At 44.8% G+C, this 20897-nt stretch overlaps 1 protein-coding gene across 2 annotated transcripts in view; it reads left to right on the forward strand.

Moving 5' to 3' along the window:
• The window catches only part of ISOC2 (isochorismatase domain containing 2), a 241972-nt gene that overhangs the window by 201139 nt on the left and 19936 nt on the right, over positions 1-20897 (forward strand). For both annotated transcript variants that reach the window (XM_069740720.1, XM_069740721.1), the window contains exon 4: positions 14465-14535. In XM_069740720.1, coding sequence (XP_069596821.1) covers positions 14465-14535 — 71 coding nt within the window. The remainder of the gene's footprint in view (positions 1-14464; positions 14536-20897) is intronic.

Here is a 20897-nt window from a genome sequence, read left to right on the forward strand (position 1 = left end):
CAGTAATTGTTGCCCAGTTTGTCCTGAGTACACTGATACCCCATATGTGGGGGTAAACCACTGTTTGGGCACACGTCGGGGCTCGGAAGGGAAGGAGCACCATTTGACTTTTTGAATAAAAGATTGGCTGGAATCAATGGTGGCGCCATGTTGCGTTTGGAGACCCCCTGATGTGCCTAAACAGTGGAAACCCCTCAATTCTAACGCCAACACACCCCTAACCCTTATCCCAACTGTAGCCGTAACCCTAACCACAACCCTAACCGCAACACACCCCTAACCACAACCCTAACCCCAACACACCCCTAACCCTAACCACAACCCTAATTCCAACCCAACCCTAACCCTAAGGCTATGTACCCACGTTGCGGATTCGTGTGAGATTTTTCCGCACCATTTTTGAAAAATCCGCGGGTAAAAGGCACTGCGTTTTACCTGCGGATTTACTGCGGATTTCACCTGCGGATTCCTATTGAGGAATAGGTGTAAAACGCTGCGGAATCCGCACAAAGAATTGACATGCTGCGGAAAATACAACGCAGCGTTTCCGTGCGGTATTTTCCGCACCATGGGCACAGCGGATTTGGTTTTCCATAGGTTTACATGGTACTGTAAACCTGATGGAACACTGCTGCGGATCCGCAGCGGCCAATCCGCTGCGGATCCGCAGCCAAATCTGCACCGTGTGCACATAGCCTAATTCTAAAGGTATGTGCACACGCTTCGGAAAACGCTGCGGATCCGCAGCAGTTTCCCATGAGTTTACATTTCAATGTAAACCTATGGGAAACAAAAATCGCTGTACACATGCTGCGGAAAAACTGCACGGAAACGCAGCGGTTTACATTCCGCAGCATGTCACTTCTTTCTGCGGATTCCACAGCGGTTTTACAACTGCTCCAATAGAAAATCGCAGTTGTAAAACCGCAGTGAAATGCGCAGAAAAACCGCGGTAAATCTGCCATAAATCCGCAGCGGTTTAGCACTGCGGATTTATTAAATCCGCTGCGGAAAAATCCGCAGAGGACCAGAATACGTGTGCACATACCGAAACCCTAACCCTAACCCTACCCCTACCCCTAACCCTACCCCTAACCCTACCCCTAACCCTAACCCTACCCCTACCCCTAACCCTACCCCTACCCCTACCCCTACCCCTAACCCTACCCCTACCCCTAACCCTACCCCTAACCCTACCCCTAACTCCAACCTTAGTGAAAAAAAAAAAAAATTCTTTATTTTATTATTGTCCCTATCTATGGGGGACAAATGGGGGGGGTCATTTACTGTTTTTTTATTTTGACCACTGTGATAGATTATATCACAGTGATCAAAATTCACATTGGAACGAATCTGCCGGCCGGCAGATTCGGCGGGCGCACTGCGCATGCGCCCGCCATTTTGGAACATGGCGGCGCTCGGGGAAGAAGACGGACGGACCCCGCCAGGATCGGTAAGTATAAGGGGGGGAGATCAGGGCACAGGGGGGGGAGATCAGGGCACGGAGGGGCGTCGGAGCACAGGGGGGAGGGATCGGAGCATGGGGGAGAGTGATCGGTGTGCGGGCGGGTGGATCGGTGTGCAGGGGGGGTGGATCGGTGTGCAGGGGGGGGTGGTTCGGAGCACGGGGGGGGATCGGAGTGCGGGGGGGTTTGATTGGAGCACGGGGGGGTGTGATTGGAGCACGGGGGGAGCGGACAGGAGGACGGGGGAGCGGAGCACAGGACGGAGGGGAGCGGGCCACAGATCGGGGGGCTGGGGGGGCGATCGGTGGGGTGGGGTGGGGGCACATTAGTATTTCCAGCCATGGCCGATGATATTGCAGCATCGGCCATGGCTGGATTGTAATATTTCACCATTTTTTTAGGTGAAATATTACAAATCGCTCTGATTGGCAGTTTCACTTTCAACAGCCAATCAGAGCGATCGTAGCCACGAGAGGGTGAAGCCACCCCCCCTGGGCTAAACTACCACTCCCCCTGTCCCTGCAGATCGGGTGAAATGGGAGTTAACCCTTTCACCCGATCTGCAGGGACGCGATCTTTCTGTGACACAGCATATGCGTCACAGGTCGGATTGGCACCGACTTTCATGACGCATACGCTGTGTCACAGGTCGGGAAGGGGTTAAAGCTTTTTATGTATTTCCATAAACTATAAAAATTGTAAATACACACTGAAGGCATCAAAACTATGAATTAGCACATGTGGAATTATATACTTAACAAAAAAGTGTGAAACAATTGAAAACATGCCTTATATTCTAGGTTCTTCAAAGCAGCCACTTTTTGCTTTGATGACTGCTTTGCACACTCTTGGCATTCACTTGATGAGCTTCAAGAGATAGTTACCGGAAATGGTCTTCCAACAATCTTGAAGGAGTTCCCAGAGATGCTTACTACTTGTTGGCCCTTTTGCATTCATTCTGCGGTCCAGCTCACCCCAAACCATCTCAATTGGGTTCAGGTCTGGTGACTGTGGAGGCCAGGTCATCTGGCGTATCACCCCATCACTCTCCTTTTTGGTCAAATAGCCCTTACACAGCCTGGAGGTGTGTTTGGGGTCATTGTCCTGTTGAAAATAAATGATGGTCCAACTAAACGCAAACCGGATAGAATAGCATGCTGCTGCAAGATGCTGTGGTAGCCATGCTGGTTCAGTATGCCTTCAAGTTTGAATAAATCCCCAACAGTGTCACCAGCAAAGCACCCCCACACCATCACACCTCCTCCTCCATGCTTTACAGTGGGAACCAGCGTAAATGATAGAAACGCGTGCACTATTAGTAGTGGTGCAAAAGGTAGGTTCCCACACCCTGTAGTAAATAAAGTAATAAACCTTGCACTCAACTTAATGCTCAGGTGAGATATTTTAATGTAGTACTCAAAACGTTTCGGTCCAAAACAAACAGTTATGTACTATTAGTGAAATTTGCAGAAACAAAAAGAGACATTCGTGTCTCTGGGCACACAGTAGGCAGCGCCTGTAAGGACCATGAGCACGGAACCAGATCAAGTGGTGAATGTAGTCGCGGTATGTGCCAGTATCAGACGCGGTATCCTACTGTGTGCCCAGAGACACGAATGTCTCTTTTTGTTTCTGCAAATTTCACTAATAGTACATAACTGATGAAGGTCCTGTTTGTTTTGGACCAAAACGTTTTGAGTACTACATTAAAATATCTCACCTGAGCATTAAAGGGACACTGTCACCTGAATTAGGAGGGAACAATACAAATTCTAATAGCCTATTCAGCAGGGCCGGCTCTGGGTTTTTGAGGGCCCCGGGCGAAAGAGTCTCAGTGGGCCCCCCTTTAACACATACCACGATTCATGATCGCATATAACACAGCCATGTAGTATATAACACAGCTCACGTAGTATATAACACAGCCACGTAGCATATAACACAGCCACGTAGTATATAGCACTTCCCATGTAGCATATAACAGCCCATATAGTATATAGCACAGCCACATTATGTAACACAGCCTGCGCAGTATATAACACAGCCCGCGCAGTATATAACACAGCCCGCGCAGTATATAACACAGCCCGCGCAGTATATAACACAGCCCGCGCAGTATATAACACAGCCCACGCAGTATATAGCACAGCCTGCGCAGTATATAGCACAGCCCGCGCAGTATATAACACAGCCCACGCAGTATATAACACAGCCCACGCAGTATATAGCACAGCCCCGTGACGTAGTATATAACATGTCACCGCCCACGTAGTATATAACACAACCAGTTATTTAGTATATACAGTAATAGTAGTCTATGACTACAAGTCCCAGCCAGCATCGCTAACATACCATATTGTAGCTGCACACAAGTCCCAGACAGTACTGTCTGTCTTGCAAGTTGCAGAGTCTGAGACCATGATCCACTCCCGCCGCCTGTACAGGTCGTACTCGTACCTTGTCCTCAGGAGTCGGCTCCCAGGTTCAGCAGGCTGCATCCCCCCGCCCCCGCAATGCATTGGGACCGAACGAAGACTCACTGAGACTCACTGCTTCACGCAGCGCCGCTGCCCCCCGTTGTGGACACAGGGACCGACCGTGCACCGTGACCTGACTGCAGCTGCTGCTCGTGTTCTGCTTGGCGCTACAGTGCTGCTGGACCTGTCCTGGACGGTCTTCTCTGAGCTCTTGCTTGGATGGCGAGCTCTAGAGTAGAAACTCTCACTCACCCGACCGGAAGTGACAGGGACAGATGACCGCCGGCCCGGAAGTGACTCTCTTCGTATCCATGGTGACGGGCCGGCGGAGGTGAGTATTGCAGCTGCGCAGAGCTGCCGCCAGCGAAACCCTCAGAGAGTGAATGACTGTCACCGTGTATGTAAGAGTCACACATAGCAGGGCCCCAGGACTCGCGCATGTGTGTGTACAGAAGTACTTGTACGCTACCATAAATGGGCCCCCCCCATCTCGCCACGGCCCCGGCATTTGCCCGGGTGCGCCGGGTGCTGACGCCGGCCCTGCTATTCAGTAGGACTATCAGCTGTGTATCCACCAGACTTCTGCACAACACAACTGATGGTCCCAACCCCATTTATAAGACAATAAATAACACTTATTAAACCTGACAGGGCACACCTGTGAAGTAAAAACCATTTCTTGAAGCTCATGAAGAGAATGCCAAGAGTGTGCAAAGCAGTCATCACAGCAAAAGGTGGCTACTTTGAAGAACCTAGAATATAAGACATATTTTCAGTTGTTTCACACTTTTTTGTTAAGTATATAATTCCACATATGTTAATTCATAGTTTTGACTCCTTCAGTGTGAATTTACAATTTTCAAAGTCATGACAATAAAGAAAAATATTTAAATGAGAAGGTGTGTCCAAACTTTTGGTCTGTACTGTATATATGATACTGAAAGCCGAATCGACTGTTGGTATGTCCAATAGAGGCAGTATATAAAGAAGAAAAGGAGGGGGTCTAAGGCTGATCTTTGAGGAACCCAGACAGTAAGGGGAACATGAGAGGAAGAAGAGCCAGCAAATTATACATTAACCCCTTTCTGCCATTGGACGTACTATTCCGTCCATGTGGGGTGGGCCCTACTTCCCAAGGACGGAATAGTACGTCCAGCGTGATCGGCCTATCGCAGCTGACATCCGGCACTATGTGCCAGGAGCGGTCACGGACCGCCCCAGACACACTAACCCCCGGCACACCGCGATCAAACATGATCGCTATGTGCCGGCGGTACAGGGAAGCATCGCTCAGGGAGGGGGCTCCCTGCGGGCTTCCCTGAGCCCCCCGCAGCAATGCGATGTGATCGCGTTGCTGCGAGGGTCTCCTCACCTCCCTCCCTGCTCCAGATCCGGATCCAATATGGCCGCGGCATCCGGGTCCTGCAGGGAGGGAGGTGGCTTCACAGAGCCTGCTCAGAGCAGGCACTGTGAAGCCTGCAGTGCTGCAAGTCAGATCAGTGATCGGACAGAGTGCTATGCAAACTGTCAGATCATCGATCTGTGATGTCCCCACCTGGGACAAAGTAAAAAAGTAAAAAAAGAAATTTCCACACATGTAAAAAAAAAAAATTCCTAAATAATAATAAAAAAAATAATAATTTTTCCCATAATTTCATTTCTTTATCTAAATAAAAACAAACAAACAATAAAAGTAAACATATTTAGTATCACCGCGTCCGTAACGACCCCACCTATAAAACTATATCACTAGTTAACACCTTCAGTAAACACCGTAAGAAAAAAAAAAAAACGAGACAAAAAACAACGCTTTATTATCATACCGCCGAACAAAAAGTGGAATAACACACGATCAAAAAGACAGATTTAAATAACCATGGGACCGATGAAAGCGTCATCTTGTCCCGCAAATAACGAGCCGCAATACAGCATCATCAGCAAAAAAATAAAAAAGTTATAGTCCTCAGAATAAAGCGATGCAAAAATAATTATTTTTTCTATAAAATAGTTTTTATCATATAAAAGCGCCAAAACTTAAAAAAATGATATAAATGAGGTATCGCTGTAATCGTACTGAATAAAACTGCTTTATCCATTTTACCAAACGCGGAACGGTATAAACACCTCCCCCAAAAGAAATTCACGAATAGCTTGTTTTTGGTCATTCTGCCTCACAAAAATCGGAATAAAAAGCGATCAAAAAATGTCACGTGCCCGAAAATGTTACCAATAAAAACGTCAACTCGTCTCGCAAAATACAAGACCTCACATGACTCTGTGGACCAAAATATGGAAAAATTATAGCTCTCAAAATGTGGTAACGCAAAAAATATTTTTTGCCATAAAAAGCGTCTTTTATTATGTGACGGCTGCCAATCATAAAAATCCGCTAAAAAACCCGCTATAAAAGTAAATCAAAATCCCCTTCATCACCCCCTTAGTTAGGGAAAAATTGAAAAAATGTATTTATTTCCATTCTCCCATTAGGGTTAGGGCTACAGTTAGGGTTGGGACTAAAGTTAGGGTTGGGGCTAAAGATAAGGTTAGGGTTTGGATTACATTTACGGTTGGGATTAGGGTTAGGGGTGTGTCTGGGTTAGAGGTGTGGTTAGGGTTACCGTTGGGATTAGGGTTAGGGGTGTGTTTGGATTAGGGTTTTAGTTATAATTGGGGGGTTTCCACTGTTTAGGCACATCAGGGGCTCTCCAAACGCGACATGGCGTCCGATCTCAATTCCATCCAATTCTGCGTTAAAAAAGTAAAACAGTGCTCCTTCCCTTCCGAGGTCTCCCGTGTGCCCAAACAGGGGTTTACCCCAACATATGGGGTATCAGCGTACTCAGGACAAATTGGACAACGGCTTTTGGGGTCCAATTTCTCCTGTTACCCTTGGGAAAATACAAAACTGGGGGCTAAAAAATAATTTTTGTGGGAAAAAAAAGGATTTTTTTATTTTCACTGCTCTGCGATATAAACTGTAGTGAAACCCTTGGAGGTTCAAAGTTCTCACAACACATCTAGAAAAGTTCCTTGGGGGGTCTTGTTTCCAATATGGGGTCACTTGTGGGGGGTTTCTACTGTTTAGGTACATATGGGGCTCTGCAAACGCAATGTGACGCCTGCAGACCATTCCATCTAAGTCTGCATTCCAAATGATGCTCCTTCCCTTCCGAGCTCTGCCATGCACTCAAACGGTGGTTCCCCCCCACATATTGGGTATCAGCGTACTCAGGACAAATTGGACAACGATATTTATGGTCCAATTTCTCATGTTACCCTTGGAAAAATACAAAACTGGGGGCTAAAAAATAATTTTTGTGGAAAAAAAAATATTTTTTATTTGCGCGGCTCTGCGTTATAAACTGTAGTGAAATACTTGGGGGTTCAAAGCTCTCACATCATATCTAGATGAGTTCCTTATGGGGTCTACTTTCCCAAATGGTGTCACTTGTGGGGGGTTTCTACTGTTTAGGTACATTAGGGGCCCTGCAAACGCAATGTGACGCCTGCAGACCATTCCATCTAAGTCTGCATTCCAAATGGCGCTCCTTCCCTTCCGAGCCCTCCCATGTGCCCAAACGGTGGTCCCCCTTCCCCCCCCCCCCCACACATATGGGGTATCAGCGCACTCAGGACAAATTGGACAACAACTTTTGGGGTCCAATTTCTCCTGTTACCCTCGGGAAAATACAAAACTGGGGGCTAAAAAATAATTTTTGTGGAAAAAATTTTAGTTTTATTTTTACGGCTCTGCATTATAAACTTCTGTGAAGCCCTTGGTGGGTCAAAGTGCTCACCACACATCTAGATAAGCTCCTTAGTGGGTCTACTTTCCAAAATGGTGTCACTTGTGGGGGGTTTCAATGTTTAGGCACATCAGTGGCTCTCCAAACGCAACATGGCGTCCCATCTCAATTCCAGTCAATTTTGCATTGAAAAGTCAAATGGCACTCCTTCGCTTCCGAGCTCTGTCATGCGCCCAAACAGTGGTGTACCCCCACATGTCTGGTATCGGCGTACTCAGGACAAATTGTACAACAACGTTTGGGGTCCATTTTCTCCTGTTACCCTTGGTAAAATAAAACAAATTGGAGCTGAAGTAAATTTTTTGTGAAAAAAAGTTAAATGTTCATTTTTATTTAAACATTCCAAAAATTCCTGTGAAACACCTGAAGGGTTAATAAACTTCTTGAATGTGGTTTTGAGCACATTGAGGGGTGCAGTTTTTAGAATGGTGTCACATTTGGGTATTTTCTATCATATAGACCCCTCAAAATGACTTCAAATGAGATGTGGTCCCTAAAAAAAATGGTGTTGTAAAAATGAGAAATTGCTGGTCAACTTTTAACCCTTATAACTCCGTAACAAAAAAATATTGGTTCCAAAATTGTGCTGATGTAAAGTAGACATGTGGGAAATGTTACTTATTAAGTATTTTGTGTGGCATATCTCTGTGATTTAATTGCATATAAATTCAAAGTTGGAAAATTGCAAAATTTTCGCCAAATTTCCGTTTTTTTCACAAATAAAAGCAGGTAATATCAAAGAAATTTTACCACTATCATGAAGTACAATATGTCTCGAGAAAACAGTGTCAGAATCACCGGGATCCGTTGAAACGTTCCAGAGTTATAACCTCATAAAGGGACAGTGGTCAGAATTGTAAAAATTGGCCCGGTCCATAACGTGCAATCCACCCTTGGGGGTAAAGGGGTTAAAGGAGCTGTCAGAGACAGGAGGAGAACAAAGAGAGAGCAGTATCCTTGAGACCGATAGAGTGAAGCATAGTGGGGAAGAGCTGGTGATCTACAATGTTGAATGCTGTAAATTGATGCAGGAGAATCAGCAGGGAGCAGTGACCATTAGATTTAATTGTTAGTAGATCATTGGAGACTTTAGTAAGGGCAGTTTCAGAGTGCAAGTTGCAGAAATCAGATTGAAAAGGGTCAAGAACAGAGTGATCTGAAAGATAGCGGATTAGGCAGGAGTGACAGTTGGTGAATGGGACTGAATTATAGAATGTTAAAGTTGAAAGGGACCTCAAAGGTCAGTGTCCAACCCCCTGCTTAATGCAGTGCTGGATTCACTAAACCATCTCACATAGATGTCTGTCCAGCCTCTGTTTGAAGACTTCCATTGAAGGAAAACTCACCACCTCTCCTGGCAACATGTTCCACTCATTGATCACCTTCACTGTTATAAAGTGTTTTCTAATATCTGATCAGTATGTTCTCCCTTTCAGTTTATTTCCATTGCTTCTCTTGTTTCCATGTGCAAATGAGACTAAGGATGATCCCTCTACACTGTGACATCCCTTCATATATTTGTAGACAGCTATTAAGTCTCCTATTAGCCTTTTTTTGCAAGCTAAACATTCCCAGATCCACGTAGGACACACTTTGCAGTCTGCTCACTATCCTGGTAGCTCTTGACTGAACTTGCTCCAGTTTATCAATGTCTTTTTTAAATGCGATGCCCTGAACTGGACACTGTGTTCTAGATGAGGCCTGACCAAGGAGGAGTAGAGGGGAATAATTGCTTCATGTAATCTAAACTCTATGCTTCTTTTAATACACCCTAGAAATGTTTGCTTTTTTTTGCTGCTGCATCTCACTGACTCATGTGCAGTCTGTGATCCATTAGTATACCCAAGTCTTTTTCACGTGCTGTTGCGTAGTGCTATTCCTCCCTTTCTGCAAATGTAATTTTCGTTTTTCTTGCCCAGATGTAGAATCTTGCATTTCTCCCTGTTAAATGCCATTCCATTAGTCGCTGCCCACTGTTCAAGCTTATCTAGATCCTTCTGAATCATTTCCCTGTCTTCTCTAGTGTTCGCTATCCCTCCTAGCTTTGCATGGTCTGCAAATTTGATTAGTTTACCTTCAGTTTCTTTATCATTTATAAAAATGTTAAACAAAACTGGGACCAGGACAGAGCCTTGTGATACCCCACTTGAAACACGTCTCCAATTCGATAAATTGAGTAAGATCACTGACCCAGTTATGAATCCACCTAACTGTAGCCTTGTCAATCCCATACTTGGTCATTTTATCAATTACGATAGTATGAGATACTTTTATCAAATGCGTTGCTGAAGTCGAGATATATCACATCTACCACATTTCCATGATCCAACCAGTCAATGATTCCTTCATAGAAGGAAATTTGATTAGTCTGGCATGACTTGTTTGCTATAAACCCATGCTGGCTCTGGTAATTTACTGTATTCTTATCCAATTACTTACATTCAAGCTGTTTAATAATTTGTTCAAAGATATTTCTTGATATAGAAGTAAGGCTTACTGACCTGTAATTTCCTGGTTCCATCTTCTTCTCTTTTTTGAAGATAGGGACAACATTTGGCCTTCGCTAATCTTCTGGGACTTCTCCTGTTCTCCAGGATTTTTCAGAGATTCTGGCTAGTGGTTCTGCAATTTCCTGTGCAAACTCTTTCAGTATCCTAGGATGTAATTCACCTGGACCAGGAGATTTAAATTCATGTAAATTAGCCAAGTGTTCCCTTACCATCTCTCTGCTTATTGATAGTGTGTATTCTTTTAATCCTTCGATGGCACCATGAAAATCAGTTGATGTTACAAGTGCTTTTTTAGGGACACAGATGCAAAGTTGGAATTTAAAAGTTTGGCCTTTTCAACATTATTTTTGTCCACTTCACCCTCTTCATCCTGTAATATTCCTATAGCATCTTTGACTTTTCTTTTGCTTTTGACATACCCCTAAAATCCTTTTTTACTGTTTTTGGTCTCCCTTGTAAGCCTCACTTCATTACAGGCTTTTGCTCTTCTAACGCTTTCTTTTTATATGCTTCCAATTCTTCCTTCTTTTCAGGATTGTCATCTATTGTGCAGTGAGAATTTCATTTAGCAAAATCTCCCATCCTTCTTGGACATTTCTGCATTGTACCTTTCCTACCATCTTTTTGAGTCCATTAAAATCTGTTTTAGTGATGCCTATGACATAATACCTCTCTTCCTGTGTAAAGGTACCGTCACACTAGACTATATCACTAGCGATCCGTGACGTTGCAGCGTCCTCGCTAGCGATATCGTCCAGTGTGACAAGCAGCAGCGATCAGGCCCCTGCTGTGCTGTCGCTGGTCGGGGAAGAAAGTCCAGAACTTTATTTGGTCGCTGGACTCCCCGCAGACATCGCTCAATCGGCGTGTGTGACACCGATTCAGCGATGTCTTCACTGGTAACCAGGGTAAACATCGGGTAACTAAGCGCAGGGCCGCGCTTAGTAACCCGATGTTTACCCTGGTTACCATCCTAAAAGTAAAAAAAACAAACACTACATACTTACCTACAGCCGTCTGTCTTCCAGCGCTGTGCTCTGCTCTCCTCCTGTACTGGCTGTGAGCGTCGGTCAGCCGGAAAGCAGAGCGGAGCTCTCCAGCGACCAAACAGCGACGCTGCAGCGATCCGGATCGTTGTCGGTATCGCTGCAGCGTCGCTAAGTGTGACGGTACCTTTAGCAGTTCCAATTGTCCTTGTTTGTATGCCATGCTCTGTGCATTTGTATAGACACATTTTAGTTTATAGTCCGTTTCTCTTGCTCCCCTATTTTCATTCAGAGTTTGTTTTTTTTTTTTCTTCTTTATTTCCACTTCTAATAGCAGGGTTCTCAAAAGAATTCATTAGCTGCACATTTTATTTCTGGCTGTATATTTCTCATCCCATATTGCTTTAGTTGAAAGCTCTCCTGATGAGTGTAGTATGGCGTCTACCAAATATGTGTTTTTCTGTTTTTGTTAGATCTCTAGCAAGTTGTCCATCATACAGGTAATTCATTCCATGGTCAAGAAACCCAAAACATTGATCATGGCACCATCGATGTAGCCAACAACTAGAGGAGATGTGAGGGAATAGGGTCACCGATGAAGGTAGTAGGGCGAGAAGATGCAAGGAGCCTGTTAACTTCTTTCGTGACTGGTAAAGTCAGAAAGTGAACTAGATGCAGTGCGGGAGGGAGGGCATTGCATGATATTAGTAGATTGAGAACATTTAGGCCATGTTCACACTATGCGGATTTTGCTGCTGCGGGTCCGCAGCTGTTTTCCATGCAGGGTACAGTACAATGTTACCCTATGGAAAACAGAAACCGCAGTGCACATGATGCGTAAAAACCCGAAAAAACCACGCTGAATTGCTGCGGGAAAAAAAGAAGGACCATGTCACTTCTTTGTGCAGAATCGCAGCGATTCTGCACCCATAGAAATGCATTGATCCGCTTACTTCCCGCATGGTGGGCACAGCCCCATGTGGGAAGTAAGCGGATAATGTGCGGGTTATACCCGGGGTGGAGGAGAGGAGACTCTCCTCCAGGCCCCGGGAACCATATTTGTATTAAAAAAAAAGAATTAAAATAAAAAATCATGATATACTCACCTCTGAAGTCTCAGCTCTGCACGCGGCCGTCCGGTCGCAGGTTTGCTATGCGACCAGGACCTTCGGTGACGTCGCGGTCACATGACCGTGACGTCACCGAAGGTCCTGGTCGCACAGCATCTTTGTAACCAGACCGCCGCCTGCAGCGCCGAGGAGATCGGGACGTCAGAGGGTGAGTATATCATCATGATTTTATTATTTTTAACACTACTATTGATGCTGCATATTGCTGCATATGCAGCATCAATAGTAGGGGTAAATCCCGCAGCGGAACCCACAGGACAAACCGCGATAAATCTGCAGGGATAACCGCAGCGGGTTTGCCCTGCAGATTTATCAAATCCGCTGCGGGAAAACCCGCAGGATAAAAAGGAACGTGTGAATGTGGCCTTACTGTCAATATGGTCAGTTTTTTCTTTGAAATAATTGACCAAATCATCAGCACTGAGGTCAGTGGTGAGGGCCTTCACTCTTTGTTGAGCAGAGAATGAAATGAATCAATGTCATTTAGGATTTTTGGATAGTGAGGTGATGTGGGTTATGAAGTAGGCTTGTTTGGAGAGGTGAGGGGCAGAGTTGTATGTTTTAAGCATAAACTTAAAATGCATGATATCTTCTGCCAGATTGGGTTTTCTCCACAGACGTTCAGAGCACCACTGGAGAAAACGTGTTTGCAGCGTGTGCCCTGGCTGCCGCCATCTGTGCCGAGTTGTTAATAGATACTTAGTGACCTTTTTTTGAGAATGGAAGAGTAAAACAGTAACAATTCTTTTGCTGTGCTGACCCCATCAGTGAACTCACTGTCATCTATCTAGGGTACAACTGCTCTTTGTAGTGAAATATTTAGAAAAATGTCCTGTACTGTCTCCTAACAGCTCTCCAACAGTAAATGGTAGCTGCCACTACATTTGTGCCTATGGAGGAGAGGGGAGTTTTTGAATTGATTTTCTGTCCTCACTCTGACAACCTCAAAGCAGGTTCTCCTTTACTCTCAAGCGATCTCATCTGCAGACTAAACTATAACTGTAGAGAAAAACCTTGTCCGCACATCCAAAAATTACACCACGTTGATCTATTGCGACTAAGGTAAAATTAACAAAACTGTCCATGAGGTTCTCAGTTTAACATTCTGATTAGACTGTGTAAAGCCCATGTAATGGCGAACCTCTCAGTGGGTGCTGACCACTGCCTGAAGTGACAGGGAACTAGCAGGGGGAGCAACGTGGTGCCTCACATCATCCATGATGCAAGGCAAAATCTCTCTTGGAGTCTCCTCCTAATCCAAAAACACCTGGGTCAAATTGGAGCAGTGGTGTTGGGGTTGATAATGTAGAACCTCATGCTTAGTTTTGTAAATTTTTGCCATGTCTTGTATAGTGTAAAGTGGGTGGTTACAGGGGGGATGTAAGGGAGAAGTTGATAGGCTGAAATTAGTGTGCGATTACCCATGGCTGTAGAGAATACAGCCATGGGTAATCGCACACTAATTTCAGCCTATCCACTTCTCCCTTATATCCCCCCTGTTACCACCCACTTGACACTATACCTTTTTCAGTATGCTTGCAAACTTTGCCTAGCACTTGGGATCACTGTGTGGTGCCACCGCCTGCCAAGCAGAAACAGAATAATGGGCAAACACTGAAAACCGCCAATGGAAAAAGGATGCAGGGTAAAAGAAAGGACCAGGACACACACTGGAACTTTGAAAGAGCAAAAACATTTGGAAAAGACAAGAAACATAAAATGAGGGTCATTCCACATGGAGAAAGGTCAAGCGCAAAAAATTGAGCATGAGGACTCCTGTACCTCTATCCATGCTGCACTCCTCTAATACAGCAGTGTTTTTTATTGTTGCAACAGCCACCTGGCACACAGGGTACCACAGACAGCTGAAAAAGACAACTGGCTGCTGATGATTGAGGTGCTCTGCATTCTAGGTGGGTGGTTTGGTATGTTTGTCACATTGGGCTGCTGAACACCACTGTTTATTGGGCCAGCCTCCACTGTCTACCTTAGGGACACCAAGGCACATGCCCCACTTGCCAGCCCCAAGAACTCCAACCCCCGGTTACAACCCTGTATTGATTTTGAATGTGCATGTTTTGTTTTGCAGAGCACCACACTGGACCTGCTAGAAAAAGGGTTTGATGTCCATGTTGTAGCTGATGCATGCTCATCCCGTAGGTAATGCTTGTGTATCCTATACTTTTCTTATAATTGTCCAATTATATAAATTAAAATCATGAACCTGAATACTGTTAACCCTTTATCATTGTGAATGGTTTCTAGTACTTGTGGTAACATAGCTTATACTCTTTTAAATGGGGTTTCCAGTACTTTTATATTGATGACCTTCTCATAGATTGGTCACCGGATGTGAACCGATTACAGCTTTGAACAACATAGCTCTATAACACCATTTTCTGTCTGCTGATAGTTACATAGTTACTGCAGATCGTCCCCTTTTGAAAGAATAGTAGCTAATCTGCAGTATCTGTCAGCAGCTACTAAGCAGTGTGACAGAGCAGTAGTGTTTAGCTTTGCTCACTGTTTACATCTAGCTGATGAATTAGGTGATAAAAAGCTGATTGGTGGGATTGTCGGACCCTTCAACAGTCTAACATTTTTGACCTGGTCATGAATATACAGTAAGGCCATGTGCACACGTTCAGGTTTTTTTCACGTTTTTTCGCGCTAAAAACGCTATAAAAAGTAATTAAAAACGCATACATTATGCATTCTATCATTTAGAATGCATTCTGCATGTTTTGTGCACATGGATGCTTTTTTTTCCGTGAAAAAAACGCATCGCGGTAAAAAAATGAGCATGTTCATTATTTTTGCGGATTTTCTGCGTTTTTCCCGCAATTCTATTCATTTGGGAAAAAACGCACCAAAAACGCGTCAAAAACGCTGTAAAATCGCGGTAAAAACGCATGCGGATTTCTGGCAGAAATGTCCGTTTTTTGTCAGGGAAATTTCTGCAAGAAATCTTGACGTGTGCACATACCCAAAACGTGCCAGGCAACCCTTTTAACTAAAGGTTCCGTCACACATAACGATATCGTTAACGATATCGTTGCTTTTTGTGACGTAGCAATGATATCGTTAACGAAATCGTTATGCGTGACAGCGACCAACGATCAGGCCCCTGCTGGGAGATCATTGGTCGCTGGGGAAAGTCCAGGAATTAATTTCGTCGCTGGATCACCCGCTGACATCGCTGAATCGGCGTGTGTGACGCCGATTCAGCGATGTCTTCACTGGTAACCAGGGTAAACATCGGGTTACTAAGCGCAGGGCCGCGCTTAGTAACCTGATGTTTACCCTGGTTACCATTGTAAAAGTAAAAAAAACCCACTACATACTTACATTCCTGTCACGTTCCTCATTGTCAGCTTCCCTGCGTCCTCCAGTGTCAGCGTCGGCCGGCCGTAAAGCAGAGCACAGCGGTGACATCAGCGCTCTGCTTTCCGGCCAGCGCTTACACAGTGCAGGGAAGCTGACGCTGGGGGACGCGACAGGAATGTAAGTATGTAGTGTTTTTTTTTTTACTTTTACAATGGTAACCTGGGTAAACATCGGGTTACTAAGCGCGGCCCTGCGCTTAGTAACCCGATGTTTACCCTGGTTACATGGGGACTTCGGTATCGTTGGTCACTGGAGAGCTGTCTGTGTGACAGCTCTCCAGCGACCAAACAGCGATGCTGCAGTGATCGGCATCGTTGTCTAGATCGCTGCAGCGTCGCTTAATGTGACGGTACCTTAACATGCAATTACCTAGGAGACATGGTGTGTTTAGAAGAACATTAATTGCTCATCAAAATAAATAAAGTAAGCTTTCATGATCACTTTATAACTCTCAACATTGTGGAATATTTGAAGACCCATTGTCTACTTTTCAAAACTGTGAATACCAGTTTATGGGTAATATTTGTTCCGAGAAGATTTTTACCCTGCACAACACATACGCGCAAAAATTATGAAGATTTAAGTTATTGCTGAACATACAAGCCTTAGATGTAAAGGCCTGCAGTCTTAAACCAATGCCCTTTTGCTGGTAGATATCACATTCATTATAAAAGCACCATTCAGTGTTTTGCTGAGAGACTGCAGAACAAGTGAAAGATTTGGGTATTCTGGTTCCAAATAAGGCTATGTTCACATGTCCCGACTGCTAAATAGGAAAGGGTTCTGACTGCGGAGACCCCAACCAAAACTCACCATAATCCCTCCAACACATAACCCTTAGACATACCAATAAAACCAAGACACTAAATTGATGGGTGAAGGTCGGTCACAGCTTTATTAAAGCGAAATTAGGATTATTTAGTCTAGAAAAAAGACGACTGAGGGGCGATCTAATAACCATGTATAAGTATATAAGGGGACAATACAAATATCTCGCTGAGGATCTGTTTATACCAAGGAAGGTGACGGGCACAAGGGGGCATTCTTTGCGTCTGGAGGAGAGAAGGTTTTTCCACCAACATAGAAGAGGATTCTTTACTGTTAGGGCAGTGAGAATCTGGAATTGCTTGCCTGAGGAGGTGGTGATGGCGAACTCAGTCGAGGGGTTCAAGAGAGGCCTGGATGTCTTCCTGGAGCAGAACAATATTGTATCATACAATTATTAGGTTCTGTAGAAGGACGTAGATCTGGGTATTTATTATGATGGAATATAGGCTGAACTGGATGGACAAATGTCTTTTTTCGGCCTTACTAACTATGTTACTATGTTACTATGTTATTTCTTTTAACTGTTAACATATTTTAAACACTTAGAAAGGCACATGAATTAATTAACCATGCTCGCTGCCAAATGCCCTGTAGTCTATTCACAGGCAAGTCAGTAGACGAGCCATACTCATGTGTCCTTTCTTTCATTCCCTCCACGGAAGGATCATGTGTTCCTACACATGACTCTGTCCCCACCCATCAATTACAAGACTTGCTCAATTCCATCCTGTAACCCCGATAGAAAAATATCGAGCCCTATATCTGTAAGATGCACGCCATCCGGTCTTAGCAACGATCTATTGTCCCTTCCAACTGCTTGTGTCTTACCACCACACCAAACCTTTCTCTTACAAATTTCGATATCCTGGCATTGATTGTCCTCCTGGTGCGCTCTACGGCTATGCCATCTCTGGCCCCTTGCCAGACTGCCCGGGGAACCATTTCAGACCAGACAATTATGAGTTCTTGAAAGAAAGTGTGGAAACGTGCTATGTCGAACCTCATTATTGTCATTAATTCAGCAATTTTGTGGGCACACAGGTCATTGCCACCAGGGTGCAGAACCAACACCACCGCCCTGGCTTCTCTTGCTATGTCCACTACTTCGGGCAAAACTTATGGCCATTGTAAACCTCTTTTTTATACCACGCCAAAAAAAATTCAGACCTTGAAAACCCAGGTTCCTGCCGCCTGGGCGACACTGAGCCCTTTGACCTGCCCAAAATATGTAGGAGTGGCCTAACAGCCAGACTGTTGGACTGCCGGCACCTGCAAATAAAGATGACAGTATTAATTTAATAGATCTGGCCGGATATACCTATAAAAACAAGCTGTGCCATCTGCCGATCCTCTGTACCTCGGAGTCGGGCAAACCTGCTTTGGCGGCCTCCGTTGCTGCGCCAATTCGAAACTGAAAGGGCTGTAGACGACATGAAATTTATGCAGAGCGTGGTTTTGGGGTTTTTGGTTTGAAAAACAATCTTTCTGTTAGCTAAACTGTCACACCAGAGCTCAACCGACACAACAATTGGAAACAGTTCACAGAAAACGGGATTATGACAAATGCCTAGACTTTCCCAGGATGCCGGCCAACTGTCTCTACACCATTGACAGCAACTCTACACCATTGATTACCAAAAACCGCTAAAAAACCTGAAGATTCGTGCATTCGTGAATAACTTTAAATCCTGACTCGTTAATTCTTTTGGCATAAAGCACGTGTGACAATTGTACGACCGCATGAAGGACTTCCAAACCTCAAGGTCCGCATGCATGGACCTTGTGACATGCAATCTATGACTTGGCTGTAAACCCCTCTCGTTGCCAAAGACAATCTCCGAGAATAAACTCTTCCGACAGGCATAACTCTGCAAGCAAAAAGTAAACCTAATAGCGATTGCATTTGTTCCAGTGTTACTTTTCGCACTGAGCTAAAACCTTCAATTGAACTCAACGTGTTTTGAATTCTGTCAGGTGGTAGGTGAAATACCATTGCAACAGTGTCAATTTCTATACCCAAAAATGTCGAGGTTTGAACGGGACTGATCGTTATTTCCCTAGATAAAGGTATACCGAAATCCTACGCTATCGTTTTAAATTTGTTGATTAATGTTTGGCATAGATCAGAATTTTCAGGACCAACAAAAAGAAAATCATCCAGGTAGTGCGTAATAGCACTACAGCCCATCTCAAGCCGCACTACCCAATCCAGAAAAGAGCTAAAAAGTTCAAAATAGTAGCAAGAGATAGAACAGCCCATTGGGAGGCACATATCATAGTAGTACTTGTCATCTACTCGAAAGCAATCAGGAGGTACTGGTAACAAGTGAAATGCGAAGTCAATATCCGCTTTTGCTAGCCAGGCCCTAGGGCCCGAATCCCGTATCATGGCTACTGCTCTGTCAAACGATGTGTATGATACTGAAGCATCCTCCAGCAAAATACCGTCATTGACAGAATTACCTCTAGGATAAGACAGGTGGTGAATCATTCGAAACGTGCCAGGTTCTTTTTTAGGGACAACTCCTAATGGAGAAACCCTAATATTTTGAAAAGGTGGGGCTAAAAAAGGCCCAGCCATTCTACCTAATGCTACCTCTTTCGCAATCTTTTCTCGAAGAATTTCCGGATGTGCATCTGCAGATTTCAAATTATTTGAAAGGGATATCGCACGCTGAAGTTTAAACGGAATGAAGAAACCATACGTGAAGCCAAAACGTATTTGCTCAGCCGCATCTTTTTTATGGTACCGATTTAGCCACGGGCCAATCGCGATTATGTTCACTGGAGTCCTTGCGATCGTTTTTCTGTGGTTTGGATGGTAATTTTCCTGCCGGGCGAGGACATTTTGCAGTGGGGTGAGCTCCCCCGCATGCAGAGCATACACGCTTGAACTTGCACATGCCGTAGAATCGGCAATGCCCTTCATTAAACAGCCACCAGGCTCCGGGTCTACACACGACCACTGAATTGGTGCCTGTTGATGTGTGTCCAGTAGTCCATGCTGAAAAGGGGGGCTGTTTTTGAGATAACATAAGGCGCAGCCAAACATCCTTCGCTTTAACCCCCCATCCAATTTCTGGTTGGAAACCCAGGCACCTCCTAAATTCCTCGACGTAGCGCCACCAAGCAGTTCCCCCATGCACCCTCTAGGAATTGTAAACCATGTCCTGATAGATGAATAATTCAGAATAGCGTTCAGGGTGCTTCTGACCCATAATGCAACCTAAGATAGCGAAAGCTTGTAACCAATTGTTTATTGTCTTAGCCACTTTTTGCTTAACGCTATCAAAAACCCTCTCTGCTGGCCGTCTTTCCTTATCGACCGTATGCTGATCTACTGATATCAAGGACCAAATATCGATATATTAATTTTTCCAGATCTTAATTTTTGTATCCTCATCTAAATGAGAACCAAGCGCGCTAACCCCAGAATAAAAAACGTCTTTGTGCACGCTAGTCAATGAGTTCATTTTCGCATCATCCTTTGCCGAACAATTCACCCTAGGTATCTGTTCCATCATTGCTTTAAGTACAGATACTAAAGTATTATTGTTAAAATTAAGCATAATAAACCAGTGGCTGGAGGAGGGACTCCCATAGATGGAGGAACTCCAGCTCCAGAGTATGCAGAGGCAAGGTTAAGACCCTGGCTTGAAACCTCCGGAGGTGCGCTTGGCTCAACTAGGCTGTAAGCCCTCGACGTTGCCCTTGACTCTCTTCTGTCTCGAGGAGGGCCAGACATCCGAACGGGGCTCGCAGACTCGCTGGACGTCTCAGATGAAAATGATGGTGAGCGTTGCCTCGATGTCCGAGACTTAACAAATCTACAAGATCTAGATCTCCTTTGTGAGTTTGCGGAACGCCTCTTATGTTGTTCTGTTGTGCGGTGGCTACGGCGTGAATGTGGGGACGAAGAGGAAGATGAGTATGACCTACGGCGCCTACGCCTGTCATGCCTTCCTCCATGCGAGTGTGTGATTTGAGCATGAGTCACTGAGGTACCGTGAGTAGGCGGTTTTGCACCTACAGGGGTAGTAACGACAGTGGGTAAAATCTGTGTCTGAAACTGGCTGTCAAATAAGATGGGGACAGATGGGGTTACAGCCTCCAAATGCTGACCAACTTGTGTAGGGGCTATAAAGTGCTGTATAACTCCTGTTGCAGATATTATATCCTGTGCAGGGGTTATACTTTTCTGTAAGACACCTGCTGGGGCATTTGTATGTATGTCAGGCAAGGGAATACTCAGCTCTCCTGAGGAACCTGACGAGTGAGTGCTATTCCTGCCCCCCATGGCAGCTACC

The sequence above is a fragment of the Ranitomeya imitator genome, chromosome 10 (assembly GCF_032444005.1).
Source record: "Ranitomeya imitator isolate aRanImi1 chromosome 10, aRanImi1.pri, whole genome shotgun sequence".
In the NCBI taxonomy this organism is placed as follows: domain Eukaryota; kingdom Metazoa; phylum Chordata; class Amphibia; order Anura; family Dendrobatidae; genus Ranitomeya; species Ranitomeya imitator.